This window comes from Artibeus jamaicensis, unplaced genomic scaffold (genome assembly GCF_021234435.1).
Source record: "Artibeus jamaicensis isolate MK-2021 breed Jamaican fruit bat unplaced genomic scaffold, CSHL_Jam_final contig_1998, whole genome shotgun sequence".
Classification (NCBI taxonomy): Eukaryota; Metazoa; Chordata; class Mammalia; order Chiroptera; family Phyllostomidae; genus Artibeus; species Artibeus jamaicensis.
Window position 1 is genome coordinate 2,691,758 of NW_026521407.1, and position 26,178 is coordinate 2,717,935.

The following is a 26,178-nucleotide window of genomic DNA, read 5'->3' on the forward strand; positions in this document are numbered from 1 at the left end:
TGACTTTTGGATGCACTGAGTTTGCCATGTCCCTCCACCCCCACTGTCATCACCCTGGTGTGACTCCGAGACCCTGCAGGAGCCTCCGTGCTGCTCCTCCACGTTCATCCCTGTCCATTTCAGTATAATTCTTACTGCCACCGGTACGATTGTTTTGGAATACACATGGACCCTCTCTGAATTGTCCCTGCTTAAAACCTTTCAGGGACTTGTGTTTGCACTGAGGATAAAATTCAAAAGCTTTAAACATGGTCTTTAGCCCTGGCTGGTGTGGCACAGTGGATTGAGTGCTGGCCTGTGGACCAAAAGAGTTGCTGGTTCGATTCCCAGGCAGGGTCCATGCCAGGGTTGTGGGCCAGGCCCCTGGTTGGGGGCACACGAGAGGCAAGCATACATCGATGTTTCCCTCTCTCTCTCTCCCCTCTCTCTAAAAATAAATAAATAAAATAGAAACATGGTCTTTAAAGCCCAGCCTCTGCTTGTCCTGTTCTCCCCATTGCCCACTTTGCTGTAATAGTAACACCTTAATGCTAATATGTATTAATGCTCCATTCATCCTTTGGTCATTTTTTTCCTTCAAATCTTATTTGGTTTACATGCCGTTTTCTCCAGAAGGCTCTGCTGACTCCCTCTCCACCTGGATAAGCTTTTCTCCGTCCTTTCTCAGAGCAACCTCATCTTTCTTCACCTAGCTTAGTGCGTTATGTGGTTCTAACATTTGTGTGTTTGAAGATTAATGTCTATCTTCACCTCTAGCCTATAAACCCCTCACTGGGACAAGGATCGTGTCTGTTTCCCTCACTACTGCACACCCAGTGTTTAGCACAGCCCCTGCTTATGAGAAGTTTCCAAGAAGTGCAGAATAAGTAGATGAATTAACAGACAGGTAAGAGCCACATCTTCTCTTCCTCGGGTGGCGCACACACAGACAAACTTCTTGTTAATGCTCAGCAGACACTTGAATAGGTATTGATAAGAGGCACAAAGATTCATTTCAGCTTGAACTTTATTGGTTTGGCTTCTCCAGGGTACCCAGGAGTGGGGCCAAGGCCGGAGCTGAGTAAATGAAGGGCAGAGTCCAGTCCCGAGCCGGGTCTAGTCAGTCACTGCAACCTGTGGGGAGTGAAGGGAGGAGGGGAAGGGGTGGAGAGGAGGGTCGTTATCAGCTTGGGGTCAGCAAATGGAACTTCTACTGGCACCCAGCCAGAGGTAACCTGCTCCTGCCTCCAAATTACTTATTTTAAGTATAAATAGTCAAAACGATTTTTACAAAAGCTCAGAGACTGTTACCCACCTTCCTATGGAGATTTTCTCATCCTCTCTTCTCTACTGTCCTGGTCACATTCCTCCCCCCTTCTCATCCTCTTACAGGAAGTCCTCCCACATTTGTTCCCTCAATCCTTCTCTAGCTCCCCAGCACCGAAGTCTAAATGTATTTTGGTTTCTGAGCCTGGGTGTCTGCATTCTGAATGAGCGTCCTGTCTCACCCTTCAGGTGGCCTGGGTCTCTCCATGGGATTTAGCGATCCCTTTCTTCTAGAACATAATAGATTGAATAGATGCCCTTCCTGGCTGGTGGGGTGCTTTCAAGGACCATTGAAATAAGTGGCAGCTACAGAGAAGGGCAACGTGCCTCCAACTATATTGGTTCCATCGCTGGGAAGGCGACACAGCACAAGGGTGCAAGAGGGAAAGCTTTACCCTAGAGCAGAAGAAATAGGGTGGGCAGGTCCAGCCGGTGGGCAGGGGAGGTGAGAGCAGCGCCTCGCTTGCAGGAAGTTGAAGAAGAAGTGCAAGCAGTCATAACAGTTGCCAACATCACTGAATTCTCATTACTCTACAGATGTTGCTCTCACCTTTTTCCTTGCATTTTCTTACTTAAAACCTATAACAGTCCTGAGAAGTGGTTTAAATAGCCCCATTTTGCAAGAAAACATGGAGGGTCAGAGAGTCTAAGAATCTGCCAGCACATGTTAAGGTGAAGATCTGAACCTGTGTCTGACCCCAACACCCAAGCTGATAACCACACGCAGGACAGCCCGGGCCTCCCCACTCTGCCACCTGGGCCTGCAGAGCTCCGTCTCATCCACCATCCAGGCCAGCAGCTCTGGAATCAGAAAGTTCTTCAGCAAATCTTCATCACCGAGCTTCTTGGGTAGGGCGCTGCAAAGGAGAGAGCCTCAGGCAGGCCGCCCAAGCCTGGGCCCCACCCAGAGAGAGTAAATACGGGACTGGGACTCCAAGGGGGGAGCTGGGGGTGGGGAGGGAGTCAACACAGCTGCCACTCCGCCGCCTCAGCGGTAAAGCTCCAACCCGCCTGTCTGTCTGTCTGTCTGCAGGGGCGGGCACAGTCCCTTCAGCACAGGCGAAGCCGATAGAACTCTGACGTTGCACGTCCAGCCCCTCCACCTCTGTGAGGGTCCCAGAATGCATCCCGAACCCCCAGGAGATTATTTGGCAAATATTTACTGCTTTTTAAAATTTGTATTGGAAAGAGATAGAGGAAGAAGGAGAGAGAAACATCCCTTTGTTGTTCCACTTATTTATGCACTCACTGGTTGATTGTTGCAAGTGCCCTGACCGGGCATTGAACCCACAACCAACCTGGTGTATTGAAACAACACCCTAACCAACTGAGCTCCCGGCCAGGGCAACTGCACTCTTCAAGATGATCTGTGCCATAGATTCCTTGGCTTCCTCGGAGAGGGGGTAACTGATTTTAGGGACTGGCCCCGGGCAGGAAGGTCCCGGTTCCATAGGTATTCTTCTTGACGTGTGGCAGGGAGAAGTGGGGAAGCCGGTCCCTGAGGTCTCTCACGGGCCGTCCTGCACACTCGCTAAGTCATCAATCTTAGAAACCCTGGCCCCAACCTCCTCCCAGGACCCCACCCCCCTTCCTCCCAGGCCTCTCCCTCAAGCTCAGGCTGACCTCCAAGAGTTCAGTGAGGACCCCTCTTTGAACTCGGAGTGGAAGGGGCTGCTTATCTGGGGCCTAGCCCTACTCTGGAGCCTGGGAGAGGGAACAATGAGGTGGGGGTGGGTCAGGAGGCCCACACCCCTCCTTCCCCTGTGGGCTGACTCACCCGTGCTGCTCCCTGGCCTCCTTCTTCCTGTGAGATTGATGGGCCGGCTCTAGGGCCTGGGCCTCCCTCTGAGCGACTCTGTGTTTCCAGCTGGTCAGATAAAGATAAGGGAGTGGGTGGCGGAACAGAGGGTACCTTCCCACTGCTCATCTTCAGCTGCCAGTGGGCGGCTTTCCAGAATCTATGATGCCGACCCAACGGCAAGGGCATGGAGAGATTGGGCCAAGTGAAGGGAGTAGGACAAAGACAGTTTATTCCATTTCCAAAGTCTGAAGGGGCCTCCAAAGAGTCATCGGCAGCAGCTCAGCTTCCCCCACCTTCACCCCCAGCCTCCTGGAAATCCCCTGTGAGCCCTACCATCTTCACTGACCCCCGCCCCCCAGGTGAAAATAGGGGAAAGTTGCCCTAGTCCTGCCCCCAGACGGGCCTGCTGCCCGGATTGGGCCGCCATGTCCTCCAGCTCCCTGTCATCCTCTAAGTGAAAGGCAACACCTGGAGCTGTGCATCGCGTGGCGTGTGGCCACATATGGCCCCTGGCCTGACTCCAGAAAGGTAGACTGAGGCACAGGGAGAGGAGGGGCTTGCACAGTGACTCACTCATTCCTCTTCCCCTTCTGTGCCAGCAGCCAGTTCACAAAGTCTTGTTGGCGGATCTTGTCCATGGCAATACTGTAGTCACTGATGAAAGTCCCCTCGGCGTACCTGCGGCCTCGAGGTCCGGAGCCTCTGCCCTTAGTGTGGAATCTGCAGGGCAGGGAGGGGAGAGACTTAGAAACCAGGACACCACAAAGGGCCAAGGGGTGCGGGGAATCGCAAGGCCGGTGTGAATGACTGTCTCTGACCAGGGGCCAACATCTGAAAATGAACCGGCCCATTTCTTGGGACAAAGTTTTGGGTTTTCTTTAAAGATTTTATTTATTTTTATATTTTTAGAGAGAGGGGAAGGGAGAGAGAAAGAGAGGGAGGGAGGGAAACATCAATGTGGTTGCCTCTCATGAATCCCCTACTGGAGACCTGGCTTGCAACCCAGGCATGTGCCCTGACTGGGAATCGAACCAGTGATCCTCTGAGCCTCAGTCCAGTGCTCAATTCACTGAGCCAGAGCAGCCAGGGCAGGACTCAGTTTTTATGAAGACACCCTCTTATCCATGTATTAAGCTGCTTGGACTTCATTTTCAGCTTAAGGGCCCACTTCCTGCATCTTCAGTGTGTGTGGCTCTGGCTTCTGGGTGACGAGGGATCAGGGGGCCCCCTTACCCTAAAGGACTGAATCACAGTTCCCTCCTGGACCGTCCTTGCCCTGGCCATACCTGGCCTAGGTCACTGGTCCCCGGTCAATGCCAACAATAGTGAGCTCTTGCACGTGAGATGTGAGACGGGGCCTCTAACAGCCCTCTAATGCACACTCATTTAACCCTCACACTACGGCTAGCGGGGAGACACTATGTATACCCCCTTTTGTGAACGAGGAAATCAGGGTGCAGAGAGATTAATGTAGCACATGGCGCAGGTGGCAGACCCAGGGTTTACCCCCAAGTGGTCTGGGCCCAGGTCTACGTTCATCTCCATGACACCGTCTCGCCTTGCACATGTTTGACAGCCATGTCTCAAATTTACATCACTGAACTTACAAGCGCATGGCGGCTTGTCCTCGCATCCAAGAATGCCCAGCTCTTTACTTGGATAGGTCTCTGTTGGTCCCCAAAACACAGAGCCCCTGCTATGCTCATTCCTAACACTCCACTTTTCCCGAGTACTCAGGGCAGTTTGCAATGCGCCTAGGCAGTTCTTTGTTCTGCCCTCAGGTCTGCCTGCTTCTCGAGGGCAGGCGGCCTTTGCAGACCGCTCTTCAAATGTATCCCCCCTCCTGGCACCCAGGGGGTTCGCTATAAAATTTGATCAAATGCATACATAAATGAATGGTTAAGGGAGCTACTGTCACCTACTGCAGATACAGCCACTGAGAAGTCCTTCCAGAGATCTAACCACAGTCTCTCCTGCTGCAACAGTAGCTCACCATAAATATTCTGTCCTCACTCTGTACTCACGCTGCTGGCAGATTTTCCCCTGGAGCTTCTCTCCTCTTGGCCTGGGATTCCTCCCATTCTCGCGCCCCCCTTGAAAGCCAGGAGCCAGTCATCCCCCAACCCCCTTCCCAGCAGCCTGCCCCTCCCTCCTCACCCCTACCTGGAATGACCCTCTCCTGTATCTCCTAGCGCCACCGCCAGCAGCAGGGACACCAGCAGCAGAGAGATCTTCATGGCCGGTATCTTCCAAGGGTTATTTCCTGAGCTGAGAGAGAACAGGACCAGGATGAGGGGGAAGCACTGTGCTGAGGGGGCAGCTAGTCAGACAACGTGCTGCTGGCCCCTCAAACCTGTGGGGGTTCTCAAAGCTGGGGGGACACTGAGCCCTGGGGTTTGGAGATTTTCTGTGGCTGGAGTGGGGTTGTTTGTTAGGGTGGGGAGTGGGGGCCATGACAGTAACTACGAGGAACAAGGGGTCTGCCAGGAGGTGAACCTTCTTTCCGTTTTGTTTTTTAAGTGAAGTCTGAGTGGGGAGGGAGGGGGGCAGTGGGGAAGAGATCCAGGCAGAGGAAAGCAGCCTGGACAGCCCCCCTTCCCTGCTCCAGCAGCCAGCGAGACATCACAGGCATGTGGTTTGGCAAGATTCTCCCCGCCCGCCCCCCTGCAGCCCTCCGAAGTTCATACCAGCCAGCCTTCCATCTCTCAGATCAGCTTGTCACCTAAATCATCAGAGCCCTCCTGAAAACCACACAGAGAACCGTCCCTCTCTCCCCTTGTCAGACTTTACTATCTCGACTCAGGGAAGTTTTCTCTGAAGCCTGACCCCTCTGCAGAGGGCTTGCCCCCCTTCGTCCAGGGGTCTTCAACAGGGACGAAAGGAGCCTTCCTCCGGAGCCCCAAAGCCAGGCTGAAGATGGGGGGCTGCCAGACCTCATCTTCCTGCCTTTGTCACCTGGGAGTTAAAGGAACCATCGAGCTGCCTGCTTACTTCTTATATAGAGGGAAGAAAGTGGGATGCAAGGGTGCTCAGCGCCTCGGGGTGCGCAGGTCCCCCTCTCCCCAGCATCCCCTGTCCCAGCTGCTCTCGTACCAAATGTCCTTTCCAGCTCTTCCAGAACAGGATGGGGGTCTCTTCCTCCCAACTTTGGCGCCTCAAGGAAGTCTGCTGCCCCTCCTTTATAGTCCAGCATCACAAACCCTCTGATTAGCCTAAAAGCATCTTATCTCAAGAAATTAAGCCCACAGCTCCTGCCACATTAAGTCCATTTTACCCGTAATAAAGTTTCCCTTTCCAGCTGAACTGTGCTAATTGGTGATTAACATTTGGGTGTTTCCAGCTGCTATCTGGGCCCGCCTGTGGGTGGGGACCTTAAGTGCCCCTTTTTACTCCCCCTCCTCCCTTTCGAGCACAGGGCCCAGCGTCCTTCTACCCCCACTTCTCCCACTGGTGCCCTCCGTCAGGAAGGCTGCCCTTGGTGAGGGCAGACTGGGTAAGACGACACTAGCTGGGGAAGGGGACACTCCCAAAGACGACAGGCTACTTCTGGGTGGCAGAGGGCGGAGCTGCGGGCACTTGGACCCCGGTTCTGGAGAGTGGCCTGCAGCTTTGGCAACGCGGCAGCTGGCTGGGGCAAGACGGGGAGATAAGAGGGCAGTCAGGGGCAGGGGCAGGGAGGACAGAGGTTCCCTGGCAGTAGCTGGGTGCACTGAGAACTCACACGCCAACTGTCTGCCTTCTTAGGGGGTGGAGAGAGTAGAGAAAAGAGGAAGGTTTTCACCTGGGGACTCCGAGAGAGATGGAGCAGCTACGGCTCTGCTTATCCGTGGAGGTCTTCGAAATCCAATGGCGTCTCTTCAAATGCCTGCCTCTCCTACACGGGAGAGGCCTCTGGTCCTGTCCCTGCCATCAGACTGGGGGGCCCTGAGGTCATGCTGTGCCTCTCTGTGCCCCTGGAGGGCTCTCCAGGGCTGGGGCTTGGTTCCCCGGATCACAGTGGGGGCTCTCTGAGGGCAGGGGGTGGACCAGGGGCTGTGCCTTCCCCATCTACAGAGGGTTCCTGAGGCTGGGGCTGCGTCTGCCCCTCAGCCCCACTGGGACGCTCCCGTGGCCTTCCTCCAAGTCCTTGGCGCATGGCTCTGTCCACGGGGGCTCCCCGTCCGGAAGGCACAGGGCGCAGACTGCATTTTTTGTTGACCCCCCAACGCCTTCTTCCCAGGCTCTCCATTCACTACTTGCCATGGACACTTTGAACCATAAACGGCCAAGCTCCTGGAAATGTAGACTCTTCTTGAAAAGAGCAGGTGTGAACCAAGCCAACGAAAGCAAGGAGTGGTGGTGGTGGGGGGACTACGCCAAACTCTTGCTCTACCTCTTGGTTCCATGGCCTGTGAAAGGCCACTTTCTTTCCAGGTGAGCTCCCAGCCTAGGAGCAGCTTCAGCATGACATTAAGTGCTTGTGTGGGATGAGAGGTAACTGGACCAGGAGGGCAACTCACCTCTGCTTCCTAGAAACCTTGACCGCCCACCCCCTATCTTTCACCATGTGGAAGAACTTCGCACTGGGCCAGTTCACCAAACTCCATCTCCCAGCTACCAATAGGCAGTGATTAGACATCCATTCAGACCCGGCCTCCAAAGGGCACACGGGGGCTGCTTGGGGTCCCGCTTCCTGTGGATCGGCACCACTGATGGGCTCAGAAGGGTGTGTCCAAACCCTGGAGGCAGAGAGTCTCTGAGACGGCGGGCACTGTTCTCTGGTCTGACGCCGAACCGGAGTCGAGGAGGTTCTGTGATAGGTTTGGTAGCCCCGCACCCGGCCTGGTTCTCTGTGGATTTGTTTTGAGGGGGGGGGCTGCTCAAAAGCAGCTTTAAGTCCCCACCCACCCCCTCCAGGAGGAGACCTCTCTGCAGCCGCCCTCCCTGTTTCCCTTTGATCTCTGGCTCCTGGGCCCTGCAGTGGAGAGCACAGACTAGGGAGAATGTAGCCTGGGCCCTGAGGGAGAGAGGGATGTGGGCAGGACCAGCTGAGGAGATCAGAGAAAATGCCAAACTCCCAGGGGAGCTCACAGCTTCCCCAACCCACCCACCCCCAGGGCATACCGGCCACCCCGGGAATGGCAAATGTGGCCTTGAGAGGTTTCTGGGCATCAAAAGTGCTTTCAGGACTTGATCAAAATCGTGCAATAAACCCCACTGGTATCTTAGCCAACCCACTCACGCCATGAGGAGAGGTGTGCCCCAGTGTGCAGAACTCCGTGCATGGCAGTGGGGGCACAAGGGCGGGGAGCTAAGGAGGTGGCAGAGCCCGTGGGTACTGCAGAGAATCTCCAGCATGTGAAGGGCAGAGAGGACCCCTCCATGGAGCCCAAAGCCCAGAGTCAAGGGCTGATGGCCCAGATAGTTGGAGAGAGTTAGAGGGGGGGGGATGTCTGAGGAGCCCTGGAAGTCAAGGAATGTGTTCAGGGAAGAGACACCGGCAGGACTGTTGCAAGAGAACCCAGGGACCTGCTTCTCACACACTCCTGGCTTCTTAACTGAAGCCCCAGAATGGCGTGGGAACAGCAGGAGAGCCTTTGGGGTTTGCTGACTCTACCAGCTCCAGGTGGTGAGTCACCAGGCCGCCATCCCCCGCTCCCACCCCATGGCCTGCAGGACCACCGCAGACATTCCAGGCCCAGCTCTGCAGCCAAGCCGGGGTGACTCAGGCATTGGATGCAGCCTTTCAAAGGGGACTCTGCTTTTGAAGTTCGGTTGGTCTTCAAGCTCACCGGCTGACTCAGAAGGCAGAATTCTCTGATCTCTCCTAAAACAGGTGGCAGATTTATTTTCCTCCTTCACAGGAGACAAGAGGTGACAGGAACCTCACAAACTGTGTCCAGTCATCTGGCCTATCTTGATTCTTAGAAGGACTACCGGGACCTTTCCTCCCCAGTCACAGCACAAACGCAGTCACGGTTGCAAACATTCTTGCCCAGACCAGGTAAAGACAGACAACTTTCCAGAACGAGCTTCAAGAAAGAATAGACCACCTCCAGCCTCTCTTGGCCATCTGCTGCAAGGAATCAGTTTGGAAGCCCCCTCTCAGTTCTACCTCCAATCCCTCTTGCTGTTTTCAAAAGCTATTTTGTTTGCTTTTGTTTGTCAAGAAAAGAGCTCAGGTCTTAGTTGCAGCCTAATCCATGGGAGGAGAAACCCACTGAAGAGTTAGAACGGGGAGGGGTTGCCAGAGGTTCTTACTTCCAGGGAGGGAAAGAACTGGTGATGCATTTAGGATAAAAGGCCAAAGGGCTGGACTCCCAGAGAGAGCAGCATTCTTAAGCCCTTCTCTGTTCCAGGGGGGAGTGCGTCCCACAGAAAGAAGGTGGGGAGAGGGAGGGCTTTCCTTCCCTCTTGCTTGCACCAGGACATGAGGGAAGGAGCGGTTCCAGGGTCCCCAGTGGACACTCCCCTTGCATGCACATGCACACAGATTCCTGCAGTGGGTATGGGCTGGGGGAGGCTTCTACAACCCTGATTTTGGAGAGATGAGTAGCAGGACTCCAGCCTCAACGCCACCGTCTCACCATTCCTGAGTAATGTTTAACTTCGGGCAAAGCCCTTACTCACTCAGAGCCTTAGCTTGCCTAACTCTAAACTGGGAATAAGGAAACAAAATCTGCCCTGCCTACCTCACAGGTAAGTGTGAAGTTATTGTGTCTTGTTAATGGGAAGGTCTGGGGAGTGTTGGCTGGTAGTTTTCTCTGGAAGGTGAGAATTAGGTAAGATGAAACAATGAAGCTGGCTGACTCAGCCCGGCACAGAGAAGGCTGTGAAGTTCCATAGGAGGAGCAAGGGTTGGGGAGAGACTCACCTATGCCAGCTAGTAATCAGTTAGTTGCTGATTAGAGCAACTCCTCCTGTGCTTCAGTTTGCCTTTCTGTAAAATGGGGGAGGTAACAATTCCTACCTCAAATGAAGGATTTGGGGAATGTGGATACTTAACTTAGTATTACATTATATATAATACAAGATACATTGTATTACATTATATCTTGATATATTAGTTACTTTTTGCTGCATGACAAATGATTCTGAATGTCTGCAGTTTAAAACAAGGAACATTTTTTATCTCGCAGTTTCTGAGGCTCAGGAATCTGGGCGTGGCTTAGCTGGGTGGTTCCGGCTCCCGGTCTCTGGTCTCTCCCGAAGAAATCGCAGTGAGCTCTCAGACAGGCTGCAACCTCAGAAGACATGCCTGGGGCTGTAGATCACCTCCCTAGCTCACTTTTTGGACTGTGGACTTCTTCCCAGGGCTGCTCACCACGGGGCTTTTTCCCCCAGAGCAAGGGCAGGCACCTAAGATGAAAGCCTAAATGCCTTTTAAAACCTAAATCCAGATGTGACCATTACTTCCACTGTACGGTATGCGTCACACAGGCGAACTCTGGTACAATGTGGGACAGACTATGCAGGAGCCAGGGATCCTTGGGGGCCACCTTAGAGGTTGGTTACCACATATACAAGGAGGTAAAAGTAGGTTTAAGTTGTGAGTATGTAAAATGCGGAGTTAGTAAAGCTATTGTGATCATCATAACCTGCAAATCTTTTTCCATAAGAATGACTGTAAACCTACTTTTGCCTACCCTTGTATAATCAGCCCTAAAAGGTATTGACTGTCACTGGCATTATTATAGAAGATGCTAGATTCATTAAACATTCCTTCTCGTTGTCATAAAACCTGGCCATTGGAAATCTATTTATCTTAGTCTCTTTCTCTATGTGAGAGTGGGGGCTGAGCTGATTTTGGATCCTGAAGACACGGAGGTAGTAATTCCTCTGATATTTTGCAGAGTACAGATGTCATTCTGTTACATTCCGAAAGAGCACTGGATGGTCAGGCAGCAAATATGGCATGGGACATACTTCTGCTAAAAAAAAAAAGTTTAAAAATTGTTGTTTACCTGAAATTCAAATTGAACTAAACATCCCGTATGTTATTTACCAAATCTGGCAACTCTACATAAAAAGCCTTTTGAAATCCCAATACCTCGGTGCCATTCCCAGAGTCATTCATCTGGAAGTTTTAAAAACCTTTAACAGTTGAAAACTTACAGGGAAGTTGCCAACATAATACTGAGAACTCCAATATAGCCACATACTCAACAATTTTCACCATGTTGCTACTTACGTTCTATCTTTCCATTACCTACCTTCTCAGCATTTGAGAGTAGACTGCGTACATCTGCTTCTTTACCACTTAATATTTTCATGTATATTTCTTCTGAACAAAGACGCTCATTCATACAACCACAGTAAGTACAATTACACAATTCAAGTGGTGTAACACTGACGTAAAGCCTACAGTCCACATCGCGATTCTCTCCGATGGTCCCAATCGTGCCCTTTTGGGTGTTTCCGCTCCATTATTAGAGGCAGGCCAGGCCGTGTTCACTTAGTCGCCGTGTCTCTGGTCCCGTGTGCTCTGTTCCTCAGCCTTTCTCTCCCGTGACGCTGACGGTGATGCGCAGAAGGCTTTGGGTTTGTTTGTCGGCTTTTTCCCTAATTAGATTCAGGTTTTGTGTCCTGGCCAGGCCACTAGACAAATGGAGGTGCCCTTGTCACTGTACCCCACCGGGAGGAACTAGGTGTCTGCCTGCCCGTGACTGATGACCATTTTGATCACGCAAAGTTTTTGTTGAATTTTCCCACTATGTAGTTGTAGTTGTTCTTCCTGTAACTAATAAGCTATATTCAGGGACACACTTTAAAAATTTTTTAAAAAATAAATCTAGCTTTTATTTATTTACTTCCTTTTTTATTATTTAATTTAATTATTGTTCAGGTACAGTTTTCTGTCTTTTACTCCCATCCCAGCTCACCTTTCAAAAAATATTTTGAATTGATTTAACGGACTAAGAGAAAGGGGGTGGGGAGAGAGAGAGAGAGAGAGAGAAACATCAATTTGTTGTTCCACTTATACATTCATTGGTAGGGTTTTTTTTTTGGTTCTTTTTTAGAAAGAGAAGGGAAGGGAAGGAGAGACAGAGGGAGAGAAACACTGATGTGTGGGAGACACAGCAATCGGTTGCCTCTTGCCCGCCCCCAACTACAACCAGGCATGTGCCCTGACTTGAGAATCAAACCAGTGACCTTTTGGTTCACAGGCCAGCACTCCGTCCACTGAGCCACACCAGCCAGAGTCATTGCTTGATTCTTGCACGAGCCCTGACTGGGGATCAAACCCGAAACCTGGGTGTACAGGGTCAATGTTCTAACCAACTTCACTACCGGCCAGGGCACGGAGACACTTTTAGACAGTGCAAATACCTTTTCCCTGGTCAGACCTCCCCCACCCTCCGATGTATTTAACAGCCATTGATGATTCTTGCTTGAACCCATCTTTACTGTGATAATGGAAAATGGTCATTTCCCTGTTCACCACTCCCTCCACGGTACCGGGGTTTTAAAACACTGCACTTTTGAGGGATAACTGACACACAATTAACTGTACACATTTAATTGAGAGTGTACAATTTGACCTATGCTCTCTCTCATGAAACCATCACTGCAGTTTATGTCCTGAACATAATCGACCATCCTCAAAACTTTCCCAGAGCCTCCTCTCCTATCACTTAGGTAGTTTCTAGTTGGGCTGTTACAAATTAAGCTGCTATGAATATTTGTGGACATGTCTCTCTCTCTCTCTCACACACACATACACATTTTAACCCTAGACAGAGGACATTCTTTTTCATTGAGTTTATCAAGAGAGGAAGGGAGAGAGAGAGAAACATCACTGGGAGAGAGAATCATTGACTGGACTGGAGATTGAACTCACAACTTTTTGGTCTATGGGATGATGCTATGACAAACTAAGCCACGTTGGCTGGGGTGACGTATGCTTTTCTTTTTTTGGGGGGGGTAAATACCTAGGATTGGAGTATGTTAAACTTTTTAAGGAATTGCCAAAGTGTTCTCCTAAGTGGCAGTAACAATTAACATTCCCACCTGCTGTGCAGAAATCCCAGTTCCTCCACAGTCTTGCCAAAGCTGAGCGTGGTCAGTCTTTTTCAATTTTAGTTATTCTAATAGGTATGTATTGGTATGTCATTGTGATTTGAATTTGCATTTTATTGATGACTAATGACATGAACTATTGTCTCATGGACTTATCTGCCATCTGTATGTCCTCATTGGTGAAATATATATTAAAATGTTTTGCCCTTTTTGGGGCGGGTTATTTGTTTTGTGTTATTGAGTTTTGAGATTTGGGATACAAGTCTTTCATCAGATACATAATTTACAAATATTTCCTCCCTGTCTGTGGCTTGTCTTCTCATTCTCTTAACAGTATCTTTTGAGAAACAGAAGTTCTTCAAATTTTGATGATGTTCAATTTATGAATTCAGCTTTATACAAGGGGGGCATGTGTGAGACACCTGAGACATCATTGCCTAACCCAAGTTCACGGTGGTTTTATCCTAGAAGGCTTAGAGATTTTTTAAATTAATTAATTTATTTTTAGAGAGAGGGGGATGGGAGAGAGAAAGTGGGAGAGAAAACATCAATGTGTGGTTGCCTCCCACATGGCCCCACCGGGGACCTGGCCCGCAAGCCAGGCATGTGCCCTGACTGGGAATCAAACCCGTGACCCCTTGGTTCACAGCCCACGCTCAATCCACTGAGCTACACCAGCCAGGGTGAGACTTTGGTTTTACAGTTAGATATATGACCTAAATGATCACATTGAGGTCCATTATTGAGTTAACTTGTATATAGAATGGAGTATGGAAAGAAGTTTGATTTGTGTTAATGAATACTTAAGAGTTCCAGCACTATTTGTTAAAAAGACTATCCTTCCTCCACTGAGTTCTCTTTACATTTTTTTTTTTTTGGTATAAATTGTGATGTATGTACGGTTGGGTTAGAATTTTTTAATGCTCCATTGTCAGAAAGGCAGGAGCACAGACTTGGGGGCCAGGCACAGTTGACCTAGAAAGTAGACACAATACCATGCACCTCACGGTGTTTTCTACAATTTACAAAGTTCCCTCTGCCTCCTCTGCTCTCCTCTGCTCTCCTCCACGGAAATGTACTAGAATGGGAAAGCTGGTCTTGAATAATGTTTTTCTTTTCTTTTTTTTTTTTCATATTAAAAATATTTTTGGTCCTGACCAGTGTGGCTCAGTTCGTTGAAGTGTCGTCCCATAGACCAAAAGGTTGCAGGTTCTATTCCCAGTCAGGGCGCACACCCAGGCTGCAGGTTCGATCCCTGTTGGGGTGTGTAGGAGGAGGCAACCAATTCATGTTTCTCTCTCTCTCTCTCTCTCAGCAATGGAAAAAACATCCTGGCGTGAGGATTACAAAATATATGCACTCATATTTTCCATGGCCAGTGGCTCATTTGGTTGGAGCATCATCACCATGTACCAAAAGGTTGTGGGTTCCTTTGATTCCTGGTCAGGGCACATGCCTGGGTTGTGGGTTCAGTCCCTGGCTGGGAGGCAAATGGATGTTTCCCCCTCACACTGGAGTTTCTCTCTCTCCTTCTCCCTCCCTCCCTTCTTCTCTCTCTGGATTCAGTGAATCAATGAATATATCCTTAAGTGAGGATTAACACATGTTTTAATTAAACATTTTTGGGAAACATAAACATTTAAACATTTGGGATATTAAACATTTAAAAAAGCATTGATTGACTTTAGAGAGAGAGGAAGGAAGGGAGACCGATTTGTTGTTCCAGTAGTTCTTGCACTCATCGGTTGTTTCCTGCAGGTGCTCTGACTGGGGATCGAACCCTCAACCTTGGTATATGGGGCCAATGCTCCCACCAACGGAGCGACCTGGCCAGAGCAAAATATTTTTTTCAGCTACAGTTTACATGAAATATTACGTTTTATTAGTTTCAGGGGCACAGCATAGTGGTGAGACAATCAGATACTTTACAAAGTGTTTGCCCTGATATTTCTGTATCCAACTGACACACAGTTAGTATGACATTATGGACTGTGTCCCCTAGGCTGTCCTTCACATCTCCCAGGATATGGGACACTTTACAAATTAGTGTGTCATCCACCCTTGTGTAGGGTCCAGGCTAATCTTCTCTGTATCATCCCAATTTTAGTACATGTGCTGGCCAAATGAGCCCTCGAGGAATGTTTTGCAAACCATTAGAACCTCAGGGTTCTAAGAGGGAGGGAAGGAAGGTGTAATGGGCCACGGTCTCCGTGAGCTATTGTCAGGCAGCTGAACATCTAACGCAAATCCGACATGTGCTCCTGGCGGCGCTCGGGCGAGTTCTGATTTCAGGCTTCCTGTGGGGGCAGCAACTCCACTTGTTGTCTGTGTCTGCTGAGACACGGGTAAGTTTCAACAGCAGTGCAGTTCGTTACTACTTGACCAATGAAATTTTCTGATAGGCAAGATTTTTCAAAACATTGGCCTTGTGGAGAAAGAATAAAGGAGATCTCAGGTGGTGAACAGAGTGGAAATCACTCAGAGAAACAAAGCAACACGGACCCCGAGCTGTGTTTTCTGAGATTTCCACAGCAAGAGCCGCCCGGGCTGATGAAGAAAAAAATGGGCTTCGCCCCTGAGAGGGCACCAGTGAACGCAAAAGGAGATGAAAATGTCTCAAACATAGGTGTTCAAAGCAGGGAAGTGTCAGCAAGATCCAGGACAAGCTGGGAATCCAGGAAGGTGTCAATCTGAGGGTTTGCTTCCAGTTGATTAGCTTGCTGGTCCTAAGTTTCAGCACAGGGCATCTCGGTTTATTAGGAATAGACATGTAATGAATCAGCCCTTTAGCTAAGTCAAGTCACATGCATGATCGATCAGGGTGAGTTGTAGTTAACCCTTCACCCTGGTCGCTACTGGAAAAATTTCTGGCTGCATCAAATCTCGAAACGGCGGATGATCTAGAACTATCCCTTTTTCAGCTTGTAGAGGTATCCTGGGGTGACTCATGTATTACAAAAATATAATAGACAATCTAGAAATCTTGGGAAACATAGCAGAGTCAAGAGAGCGAGAAATAGGGAATGGGAGAGAGAGAGGAACAGAGAGAAATGCATCTATGTTCTCAAACACTTTTTCCCAGGTTTTTATTATTTCAGTTAATTTTTATGAACTATCTATACTTAACAAAGATAACATGTGAAGTTTCAAGAATAAAACAACAAATGCTTGTGCATCCACCACTCCATCAAGAACTAGAACATCCGTTTCCAGCATCTTCGAAGTGCCCTGTGAGACCCTCTACAACCATCCTTGCCATACTTCCCAGAATTAACCCCATTTGGAATTTTATTCATCATTCTCTTTCTTTTCTTTAAATTTTGACCCCTTCTGGATGCATCCCTAAACAACATATTGTTTAGTTTTGCATGTTTTGAACTTAAATAAAGGGAACCATAACATGTATGTTCAGTCTGGCTTTTTGCTGGTTTGTGTCTATCAGTACTGTGGACTTCCCCCAGGATGGTACAGGTTGCTGAAGTTCACTCATTGTCACGGCTCACTGGTATTCCATCGCAAAGCTATGAATGGCTCTCCTTACCCATTCTCCCGTGAAATGGACATGCGTGGTTTCTAGGTTTTGTTATTATAAACAGTTCTGCTGTGAATACTCTTGTACACCCCTCTGAGTGTTCATGCACAAGAGTTTCTGTAAGGCAATTTCTAATCTTTTAGACACATATCTATCTTTTTTAAAAGATGGTTCCAATCATATGAACTATATGTGCTCAAATACCCAGTGTGTGATGCATACTTTTTGTAAACTTCCCTCCGTGTTTTTAAAGCCGTTTTCAAAAACGAATTTTATGGTTACATATTTTACCAGATGCCTATGTTAAAAGTTACTGGAATATTCACCTGTTTTTAAGCATTTATGGTTTTTTTTTTCTCCTTGAGAGTGATAATGAACGTGTTTGTGTATTATCTCTTTTGAAGTTTTGAAAGTTTTTTTTTTACCTTTTTAAATCATGGTAAAATATACATGACAAAAAAATTCCAATTTTAACAGATTTTCAGTGTAAAATTCAATGATGGTAAGTACATTTCCTCTGTTGTGAAACCATCACATTATCCATCTCAAAAACTTTCTCATCTTGCCCAGTTGAAACTCTGTACCCATTAAACACTAATTCTCCACCCCTCTCCTCCTAGCAGTCCCTGGTAACTTCTCTTCTACTTTCTGCCCTTATGAATTTCACTACTCTATGTATCTCATATAAGCGCAATTATATTATATTTGTCCTTTTGCGTCTGGCTTATTTTACTTAGCATAATGTTTTCAAGATTCACCTATGTTGTAACAAGTCTCAGAATCTCATTCCTTTTTAAGGCTGAATAAAATGACTTATATACTAGATTTTTGGTAGGAGCGTTACTCAAAAGTGCAATTTCTAAGTCAAATAGTAAGAACGTAAAAAGATTTTTGTTGCCTGAAAATTATCCTCCCACACAGCCATATGGAATATTTTATTTCACTATATTCTTGCTAGTAAGGAGTATTACACATTAACCATTAAAACACCCCACTCTACTTCTTGGCCAGGGGGCTCAGTTGATTAAAGTGTCATCTCATACACCAAAAAAGGTTGCAGGTTCGATTCCCAGTCAGAGCACATACCTAGACTGTGGTTTCCTTTCCTAGTCAGGGTACATATGGGAGGCAACCGGTCTATGTTTCTCTCACATCAATATTTTTTTCTGTCTCCTTTTCTCTCTCTCTAAAATTAGTAAACATATTCTTGGGTGAGGATGAAGAAAACCCCTACTTTGCTGTTTTTATGACCTGCTTCATTTTTGTTTTAACTTAGCTTGCTATAAAACTTGCTCTACCTTCTTCTTGAGTGCTCATAGTTGTATCGAAACCTAGAATAGTCAGCGAACATCTGCTAGGGTGGCTGGCTTTCCCAGACATCCCATGGAAGGCTGTCTTGGGAGGGCACTTGTTTTGGATAACATACCAAATAACAAATCTTCACATGGTTAATGGGGTGCTAGCTACAATCCCACACACACACACACACACAAAAAGACCTGAATAGCGTTCCTGGCAGAAGGTGCGTGTGGGCTGTGCCTTGAGTTCATCCCCCTGGCTGCTTGGTCGAGGGAGGGCAGGACAGCAAAGGGCTGTGCCCACGGGCTCCGGCGGTTGCCATTGGCTGCCTGAGACCCTAAGTTGAGAAGAACGCCAAGGCTATAGGACCAGACAGAAGGGAAAGAATGCTCCTCAGTGGAGACTGGACACAGCACCGTTGTGGGTGCCACACTAGGAAATGACAAGCCCAGAGAGAACCCTTGGTTAGTAAAAATATATATATATAAATATATAGTTAACATATATTAGTTTGGGTTGTACAACATAATTATTCCACACCTACATACCCAATGAAGCGATCGTGGTAAGTCTAGTAACCAGTTGTTCACTGTACAAAGTTATCACCATGTTATTGACTATGCCGTACATTACATCCTTGTGGCTGATTGTACAACTGGAAATTTGTGCCTCTTATTCTCCTTCACCTTCTTTGCTCTCCCACTCACCTCCTCCCTGGCAGCCATCAGTTTGTCCTCCGTATCTGGGAGTCTGTTTCGTTTTGTTTTTTAGATTCTACGTGTGCATGCGGTCATCCAGTATTAGTCCTTCCCTGACTCATTTCACTCATATTACCCCCCTTAGGTCCCCTCGTGTTGTTGTAAATGGCAAGATTTCTTTCTTTTCCATTGCTAGTAATATTCCATCTTGTATATGTAGCACATCTTCCTTATCCACTTTATCTATTGATGGGCACTTAGGTTACTTTAATGTTTAGGCTACTGTAATAATGCTGCGATGAACGTAAAGCTGCACCCTCCCTTTCAAATTAGTGTTTTTGTTTTCCTCAGATGGATGACCACACGTGGAATTACTGGGTAGTTCTAGCTTTAATTTTTTGAGGGAACTTTGTACTGCTCTACACCAACTCACAAACCCACAATTGGGGCACAGGGGTCCCCTTTTCTTCACATCCTCGCCAGAGGATGCTACAAATAGTTTGTTGCTATTTTGATGCAGACTAATCAACCTTTTGAATGACTGAATATACCTGTATTTCATTGGATGATTGTGGAGTATATTTACAAAAAAGGAAAAAGGAAGGAAGGAAAGAAAAAAAAACACGTAACAGGCTAAACACAATGTTTTATCTTATCGCAATGACACTGTCTACTCAGCTAGCACCAAAAGATACTTATTTAATATATGTTTTAGACACCTGTCAGCATTGTGTTGGACTCCCCGAGTAATTTATAGTTTCTGCCCTCAAGAATTTGATACATAAAGTGCTAATAACAAGGCTAGTTATAAGCAACATATGATGCAGAAAAAGAATACAAACCAGTAAGAGTGTCCAGCAAGTGTGCAGACAACACAAACAGAGAGGACAGGGTGGGGGAGCCCTGCCTCACCCCGGGGTTCCCACTTTGGTGGACAAAATGTTTCAAGCATATCTGACACCTTCTACACCCCACAAATACACTGGAATGATAACAAGTAGTGAGGGTGGGAGAAGCAGAAGGAAAAGGGAAGGAGTGAAATAAAAAGACAGAAAATTTGGAGAGATATACTGATTAAAGAGAGGGAAGAAATGGATTGAGGGGCAGAGGAGCCCAAGAACACTAAAACGGGGAAGAGAAGTGACAAGGAAAAAAGAAAAATTGAAAAGAGGGTAAAGGTAAAGGGGGGGAGGAAAGGAATTGACAGTGTCGGGAGTAGGAAGAAAAATGGAGGAACAAAAGGAGGGGGGAGGGAGAGAGAGGGGAGGGGTGGGGGGAGGGGCAGGGAGGAAGAGGAAGATAGGGAAAGAGATCCTGAACCTTATTTCAAAGCAGTTTAGAAATAACTCTAATATTTGTTTCCTACACTTTATAAACACATTTAAAAATGGGAACTTTAAAAACGTACTCACTAATTTATTACATGACCGTTGACCAAATACTTTCAGGTTTTATTTCATCGTGGAGGTTGTGTTCATAATAATCCTTAAAAAATTTGAGGGTGTTTAGGAAAGAGGTGGGCGGACCAAAACTCTTTCTAAATTATCAACCCATGAAAATCAGAAATCACATGTAGAATTGTATCTCAGTTTAGTCAAATAATCAGTTAAAAAAATAACATTCTATTAGACTAGGTTTTTTTTCTTTATAAACCTGGTTTCACAGAGACAGACTTAAGTGTTTCTAATGAATCTTTTGGTAATAAAATATTAGTAAAATAGTGGATGTATGCATTTTTTAAACTTAAAAAAAAACAACAACATAGCAGCATCTTCTGTTAAGCACTTTGAAATATTTGAGACAGCTCCTGAAAAAAAAAAAGTCCTAACTAGAAATAGGAGTAAAACTAATTAATCTTAAAGTCAGGAACAAAACTTTAAATATACAAACAAAAGTAATTTGCTATCCAGCCAGAAAAATTCTTTTAGTCTTAAAAAAGTATAGATATTATGTAGCAAAAATCAAATTACCTCCACACTATTTGTAATCACCTCCATGTTGTAACTGATTCATTTTGAAATAAATTCATTTAAATACTTTGAAGATATGTAGATTTCAAGAACAAAGTTGTATTAGTTTCACTTTAAATACTATTTAGGTATGGATTCTTTTTGTTGCTTTTTACAATTTTATTTTGAAAAATATCTTATTTCCCTGTCTTTTCTTGAATTGTACAATGACCTCCCTTCAGTGAACCAGTGATCTATTTTGCATTTTGTGCAAAATTGGGATTAAGGAGAGTTGTTCATTATCTTTTAACCAAATAATTTTGGAGTGAAAAAATGCAAAAGGCAGTTAACAGTGGAGAGTGAGGCATGTTACTGACATTAATTCCCCATGTGCCAACAGAGGCTAGTATGGTGCAGTTTAATTTACTAACAAACTGAATTTGAAAATACCCATTTTTTTCAAAGTGAATCAAATAAATTACTCCCTTACTTCTCTGAAAGTTTCTAAATTGCAAACCTAAAGCTAAAACAAAAAAGACTGAGCAGTTCTGTCATGCATTGTGTGACCCATAGAAAAACAGATGACCATTCTGAAAATTATTTTTTCTCCCTGAGTCTTTTTTCTTTCTGGAAAAACACATTTCTTTTTAAGATTTTAAACAATGAACACTTCAGTGATAACTTGAGGACATTTTTCTCTTCTGCTTGCAATTTTATTACATTTTATGAGTTATCTGAAGTACCTAATGACCCTTATTTATTTAACAGCAAAAAATGCTGCATGTGTTCTTAACAGGGGCTATTTTACAGTTTCTCCAAGTTTACAGTCATTTAAAAGAACCACACTAAAACCTCAAGTTACAGGAAGAAACAAAATATCCCAAGGCAGTAATAATGAAAAAACAAACAAACCACCCAACCAAACAACTAAATAAATAAAAACCAAACAAACAAATTCCTTTAAAAACTCTGAAGTCAAAGTAGTCATGTCAAGAAATGTGAAAACTTTTCCTGTATTTTATAGGAACCATAACTTCATTTCAAAATCAATTATGGTTCATTAGAAAATAAAATACAGAAAAATGTTTAATGTATTTCCTTCTAATTGCTTTCCAATTTTTTTTTTTTTTTGTAAAATAGGCTAACCTTTAAAAACAAAGTCATTAAAAAGATGAAAGTCATGGATAAATGTTAGGTTTGAAATGTAATATATATTCTTGGGGTTTATCCAAATGAGTTAATAGAAGAAAAAGTTATGTTTTCCTCAACATCTGTTCAGCACTATTTACAAAGGCAAAAATTAAAAAAAAATTGCCATAACTTTACATAACTAAAAATAACAATTAATGATGAACTTCCATCTACTTATTGTACTGCTACCTGTTCATGAAAAACGAGTTATGACAATTCTGAGGCAGCATGGGAAAATGCTGAAGATACAATAGCAAGCAAAAACAAAATATAAAAATAAAATAACTACAAAACTATCAAAATGAACAAATGCTGGAAAGACACATTTTGGAAACAAGTAATTTTGTATGACAATGGTGAAATTGATTTCTTCCCTTTGTATTTCCAATTTTTAAAAAGTTGTTTTAGTCTCTTACATTTTTTTTCTCTGCATGTATATTTATGGATTGAAGGAAAAATGATCAGAATCCCACCTTTAAAATGGAGTCAAATTTCAGTGTTTCTGAGGAAAACTGAATTCTGTAACTAGACCCAAGGCTTTTCCAGGAGAAATGAAGAACTTCTTAATACTTAGGAAGTATTATAAGAATAACTTGAAAATGATGTTATCATTGAATTGTATAAATTATCATATTATTAAAGAAAACAATTTATTCTGTAGCTACATTTTTCACTCATCAACTAAATTTAATTCTGCATTGAATATTCTTTTCCAAAGCTGCATAGAAAAAAATGGAAAATAAATACTATGTTTATTAGTTGTGCTTAATATTTAAAAAAAACAAAAAGGAAGATGATAAATTATGGAGCCCTGAGTCTGCCCATTTTTATCCCTAACCTAGTAAATGTGAGTTTGACAAGAAATAACCCTTCTCTTAGGTTAATTTTAGTACTGGGCTCACTCAGAGGGGAGAGATGAAGTACCAATTGGCATCTCTCAGTCCCCCCCCAACCCCAGCCTGAAACAGCCAGGTCACTGAGGCAAAACTGATTTGGGGGCAAAAAAGGTCTGGATGTAACCAACCCCAGCTGTCTCCTCCCTCTTGTGTTCTTTAGCCTGTGACTCTGCACAGACCTTGGAAAGGGGGGTGGGGGTGGGAGGATTAGAACTCAGTGAAACAGCCGATTTTTAAAACAAATCAGTTTCCATGGAGCACTGCCTGGTCCATTTTTAATTTTAAAAATGTATATTTTCTGTTACTTTAAAAATTATTTTCAGCTAACAAAGAAAAAACAAACCTACCCATGAACTGAATTCAATGTTTCCTTGAAAAAATGTTGCTTCCCTTTGAATCCAGGATGGGAAAAGGTGGGCTGCATTTTACAGGCGTGTGGAGGTCTGGTGAGAGGTTTCTGTGCGTTGTAACTTGCTTTGGTTTTAGACATAAAGAGGTAGCGTGGTCGTTGTGTTCCCCAGGGAGAGGTGCTTCTATTAATTCCTTAAGATTTAAATTAAACTAAGGAAAAACAGCACTTTCTGGGAAGTGGAATGCTCTGCCTAGTACCTTCTTTCTTGTCCCCCAATATAACAGAAGAGATTGAAGGAGGGTAGGGCTCCAATTTAGTAAAAGGCCAAGGAACACAGCAGCCTCTCCGAGGCTACCTCAGCCCTTTCGAAAGTACACACAACACCAAAAGTTCCCAGGCAACAGATGCACGCATTCTGGCCAAGATAGTTTTTTTTCCTCCTGGACTTTTTATCCTCTGAAGCCTTTTTTGCTTTGCAGTTTCTATCAGGTTGTTTTTCATTTAAAAATGTTTATTGAACGCCTACTATGTGGCAGGTCCCGATTCCAGGTCCTTGGTTTTCAAGTCATGTTTATGGTCAGGAGTTAATAGTAAGTAACAGAAGGGAGGATCGAAGGATGGGTGGGGGGGTGGGTGGGAGACACATGCTCCCCACCTTCTTGGAGAGAAGTCTTTTTCGACTCAGCAACTAATTGCTTATAGTATTTTAATTTCTGTTGCCCCATGGAGAGAAAAAAAAATCGCCAAAACAAAAACGCGACAAACACGTGGCTGGCTAGAACAAAACGTGAATTTGGAGGGTCGGTTTTGAAGGTGGTGGAGACAGAGAAACCGAGTTGGAAGCCCTCCCCCGCCCCCACGCCAAGCCCCATTTCTCTCCAACGCGCGAGGAAAACCGGGAGGGGGACAAAGGTGCGGCGTGCCGCCTGGGACTCCCGACTTTTGAACGGCACAAAATCGGCAGGCAGAAGAGCGGTGCGCAGAAGTCGGAGTGAGCTCAGACTCTGCAAACAAAAAATAAGAGAAAACCTCAAGGCATTCATATCGATGCAGCCAACACGTGTTTCGGAGTCGGCCCGGGCCGCCGGCGACTGAGACAATGGGGTCGGGGGCCGGGAAAGGGAGAGTGACCCCCTTCCTCACCTGCCCTCGCAGCACGCGCGCCCGGACCGAATGACCGGCCCCTCCCGCAAAACCCGAGCTTCCGCTCAGTTCCAGGAGCTTCTGGCAATATCGGGGGTCCACTCCCCGCTTTCCAAGTGAAGGGGCTCCGGGCCGCGCTCTCCGCCCCCCTCTGCGCCACCTCAGCCCCCGCCACAGGAAACTCGCGGGCCAGACTGGTGCCCCGGCTCCGGACCCCGGGGGCGCGTGGACCGCGCGCCCGGCTCGCCGCCGCGGATCTGAGCCTCCGAAACGCGCGGCGAACTGCCCCCTCCCCCAACGCCCAGACTGGGTGCGAGCGCCCACGTGTCGACCCTTGCCCATTCCGGTCCATCCCTCGGGGTCTCGGGGCCGGAGGATCCGGAACGGGTGGGTCAGAGGCGAGGAAGGGGACCAGGGCGGGTCCTCTTCCCCCTCCCCACGAACGGGCGCGGGGCGGGCCGCCGCCCCCTCCCCGAAGCGCCCGCCCCTCGCTTCCCCAGCGCCGAGCGGAAATTGCCCCCTCCCCCCGCGGGTCTGACCTGGGGACGGGGCGGGGCTTCGCTCTTGGCCCCTCTCCCGCCTTCCCGCCCGGATCCCTATCCCGCACCCCAAACAAAGTTCCGAGACCCCCGCCCGGCGCGGGGAAAGCGGCCATCGCCGCCCTGGGCGGAGGGCGGAGGGGACTCCACCTGTCGGTGCCCCCGGCGGGGCTGCGGGAGGAAGGCTCGGGTCTGCACCCGGTCACTCCCTTCCTGAGACCTCCCCCTTCGGTCCGCCCGGGTCTGCTCGCGCGACCACTCCCCGTCCTCCTCTTCACCCCTCCCTCCCTCGTGGGGTCATCTTGGGCCGGAGCCGCGCGTCCTCCCAGGACCCCGAGATCTTGTCGTTCCACAGCCAAGTCCGGGTGCGACCCAGTCTTTCTCCCGTGGGAATCCTGAAGCCTGATTTCCTGCGGATCCCTCGTTCCCAACCGCGATTCCCGGTTCCCATCCTCCAGGTCCCGCTCTCGCAGGGCCCCTGGATCCCGGATCCCCGGAGGCGAGGGAGTCTCCCAGGGCTGGGCATGGAAGGCCGAGACCCTCCCCCCAACACACAGTTAAAAATCCAGGGAAAAGGCGCCTTTTTTTTTTTTTTTTCCCCTAAATCATCGGTTCGCCGGCTTGCGCGACCCCCTCCTGAAGACCCCAGAGTCCTCGGCTTCTCTTTGTCTATCTCCGCGGTCCCCCGCCTGTCAGTCGGTAGCAGTTAACCGGGATAAAGTGGGCAAACTACCCCCTCCACCCACTACACGAATAAAAAAAAAAATAACCGTACATTTTACATATGAAGAGATGGGAGACTCTGGGCCGACCACCCTCCCCCAGCTAGGGCCTGGGTAGGGGGATGGGTGGGGGCGGGGCGCCTCCCTAGGGGCCAGATTCTTGCAAAGGAGGAGGGGGCAAGGGAGCTCCGGCAACGCAGCCCCACCCGCCGGGTAGACTCGGGGGTGAGTTGAGCGGGCCCCCCCCACCCCATCCACCCAGGCGCGAGATTAGTCGGCTGGGCTGGGCTTGAGGGTTTGAGGGCCCGGAGGCGTCGGGGGTCTTCCCCTTCAGGGTGGGTGGGGGCCCTTACCACGTGGCTTTGCCTCCCCTCCCACCCCCGCTCCATTTTTTTTTTTTTCCAAGTCGATTTTATTTAGAGGCGGCGCCAGGGCGGCCGCGGAGAAACGTGACACACCAGCCCGCTCGGAGGGGTTTCGGACAGAAGGAACGAGCTGCGCCGCGTCGTCCGCCTCCCCGCGCGCCGAGGGCACTTCTCCCGGGCCTCCCCGAACTCCCCCGCGACCTCTGCGTGTCCTCTGGCCGCCCTCTGCGCCCCGGGCTCCGGACAACTTAGGGGTGGGGTGCAAAGAAAGTTTGCGGCTGCCGCCGCCGGCCGCCCGCCTGCTCGCCTCTCGGCCTAGGAGGCTCGCCGCCCGCGCCCGCTCGCTCGGCCTTGCTGGGGACCGCGTCCCGCCCGGAGCCCGCCACC

At 47.6% G+C, this 26,178-nt stretch overlaps 1 protein-coding gene and 1 non-coding gene across 3 annotated transcripts; both read right to left on the reverse strand.

The window, feature by feature from the left end:
- Nucleotides 1-988: 988 nt before the first annotated feature.
- Nucleotides 989-6,397, reverse strand: GIP (gastric inhibitory polypeptide). 2 transcript variants are annotated; one of them, XM_037149990.2, is made up of 6 exons: nt 6,200-6,397; nt 5,270-5,374; nt 3,680-3,826; nt 3,083-3,172; nt 2,061-2,162; nt 989-1,113 (listed from the first exon to the last, which is right to left on the reverse strand). In XM_037149990.2, the coding sequence occupies exons 2-6, from the start codon at nt 5,341-5,343 to the stop codon at nt 1,104-1,106; spliced, it is 423 nt and encodes a 140-aa protein (XP_037005885.2). In that variant the 5' UTR covers nt 5,344-5,374; nt 6,200-6,397; the 3' UTR covers nt 989-1,103. The 2 variants fall into 2 exon arrangements, with proteins under 2 accessions (XP_037005885.2, XP_037005886.2); XM_037149991.2 differs by lacking the exon at nt 6,200-6,397 and adding an exon at nt 6,098-6,184.
- Nucleotides 6,398-15,125: 8,728 nt separating this feature from the next.
- On the reverse strand, nt 15,126-15,236 carry LOC119052672 (U6 spliceosomal RNA). The gene has a single exon (XR_005083173.2). It is a non-coding gene; the product is annotated as a U6 spliceosomal RNA (small nuclear RNA).
- Between the last annotated feature and the right edge of the window lie 10,942 nt (nt 15,237-26,178).

Coding starts and splice junctions, on each gene's coding strand:
- GIP (XM_037149990.2), bottom strand. CDS start 5,343: ATGAAGATCTCTCTGCTGCTGGTGTCCCTGCTGCTGGCGGTGGCGCTA. Junction 3,827..5,269: donor ACAGGAGAGGGTCATTCCAG/GTAGGGGTGAGG, acceptor CCTGCCCTGCAG/ATTCCACACTAAGGGCAGAG. Junction 3,173..3,679: donor CAGAAGGGGAAGAGGAATGA/GTGAGTCACTGT, acceptor TTATCTGACCAG/CTGGAAACACAGAGTCGCTC.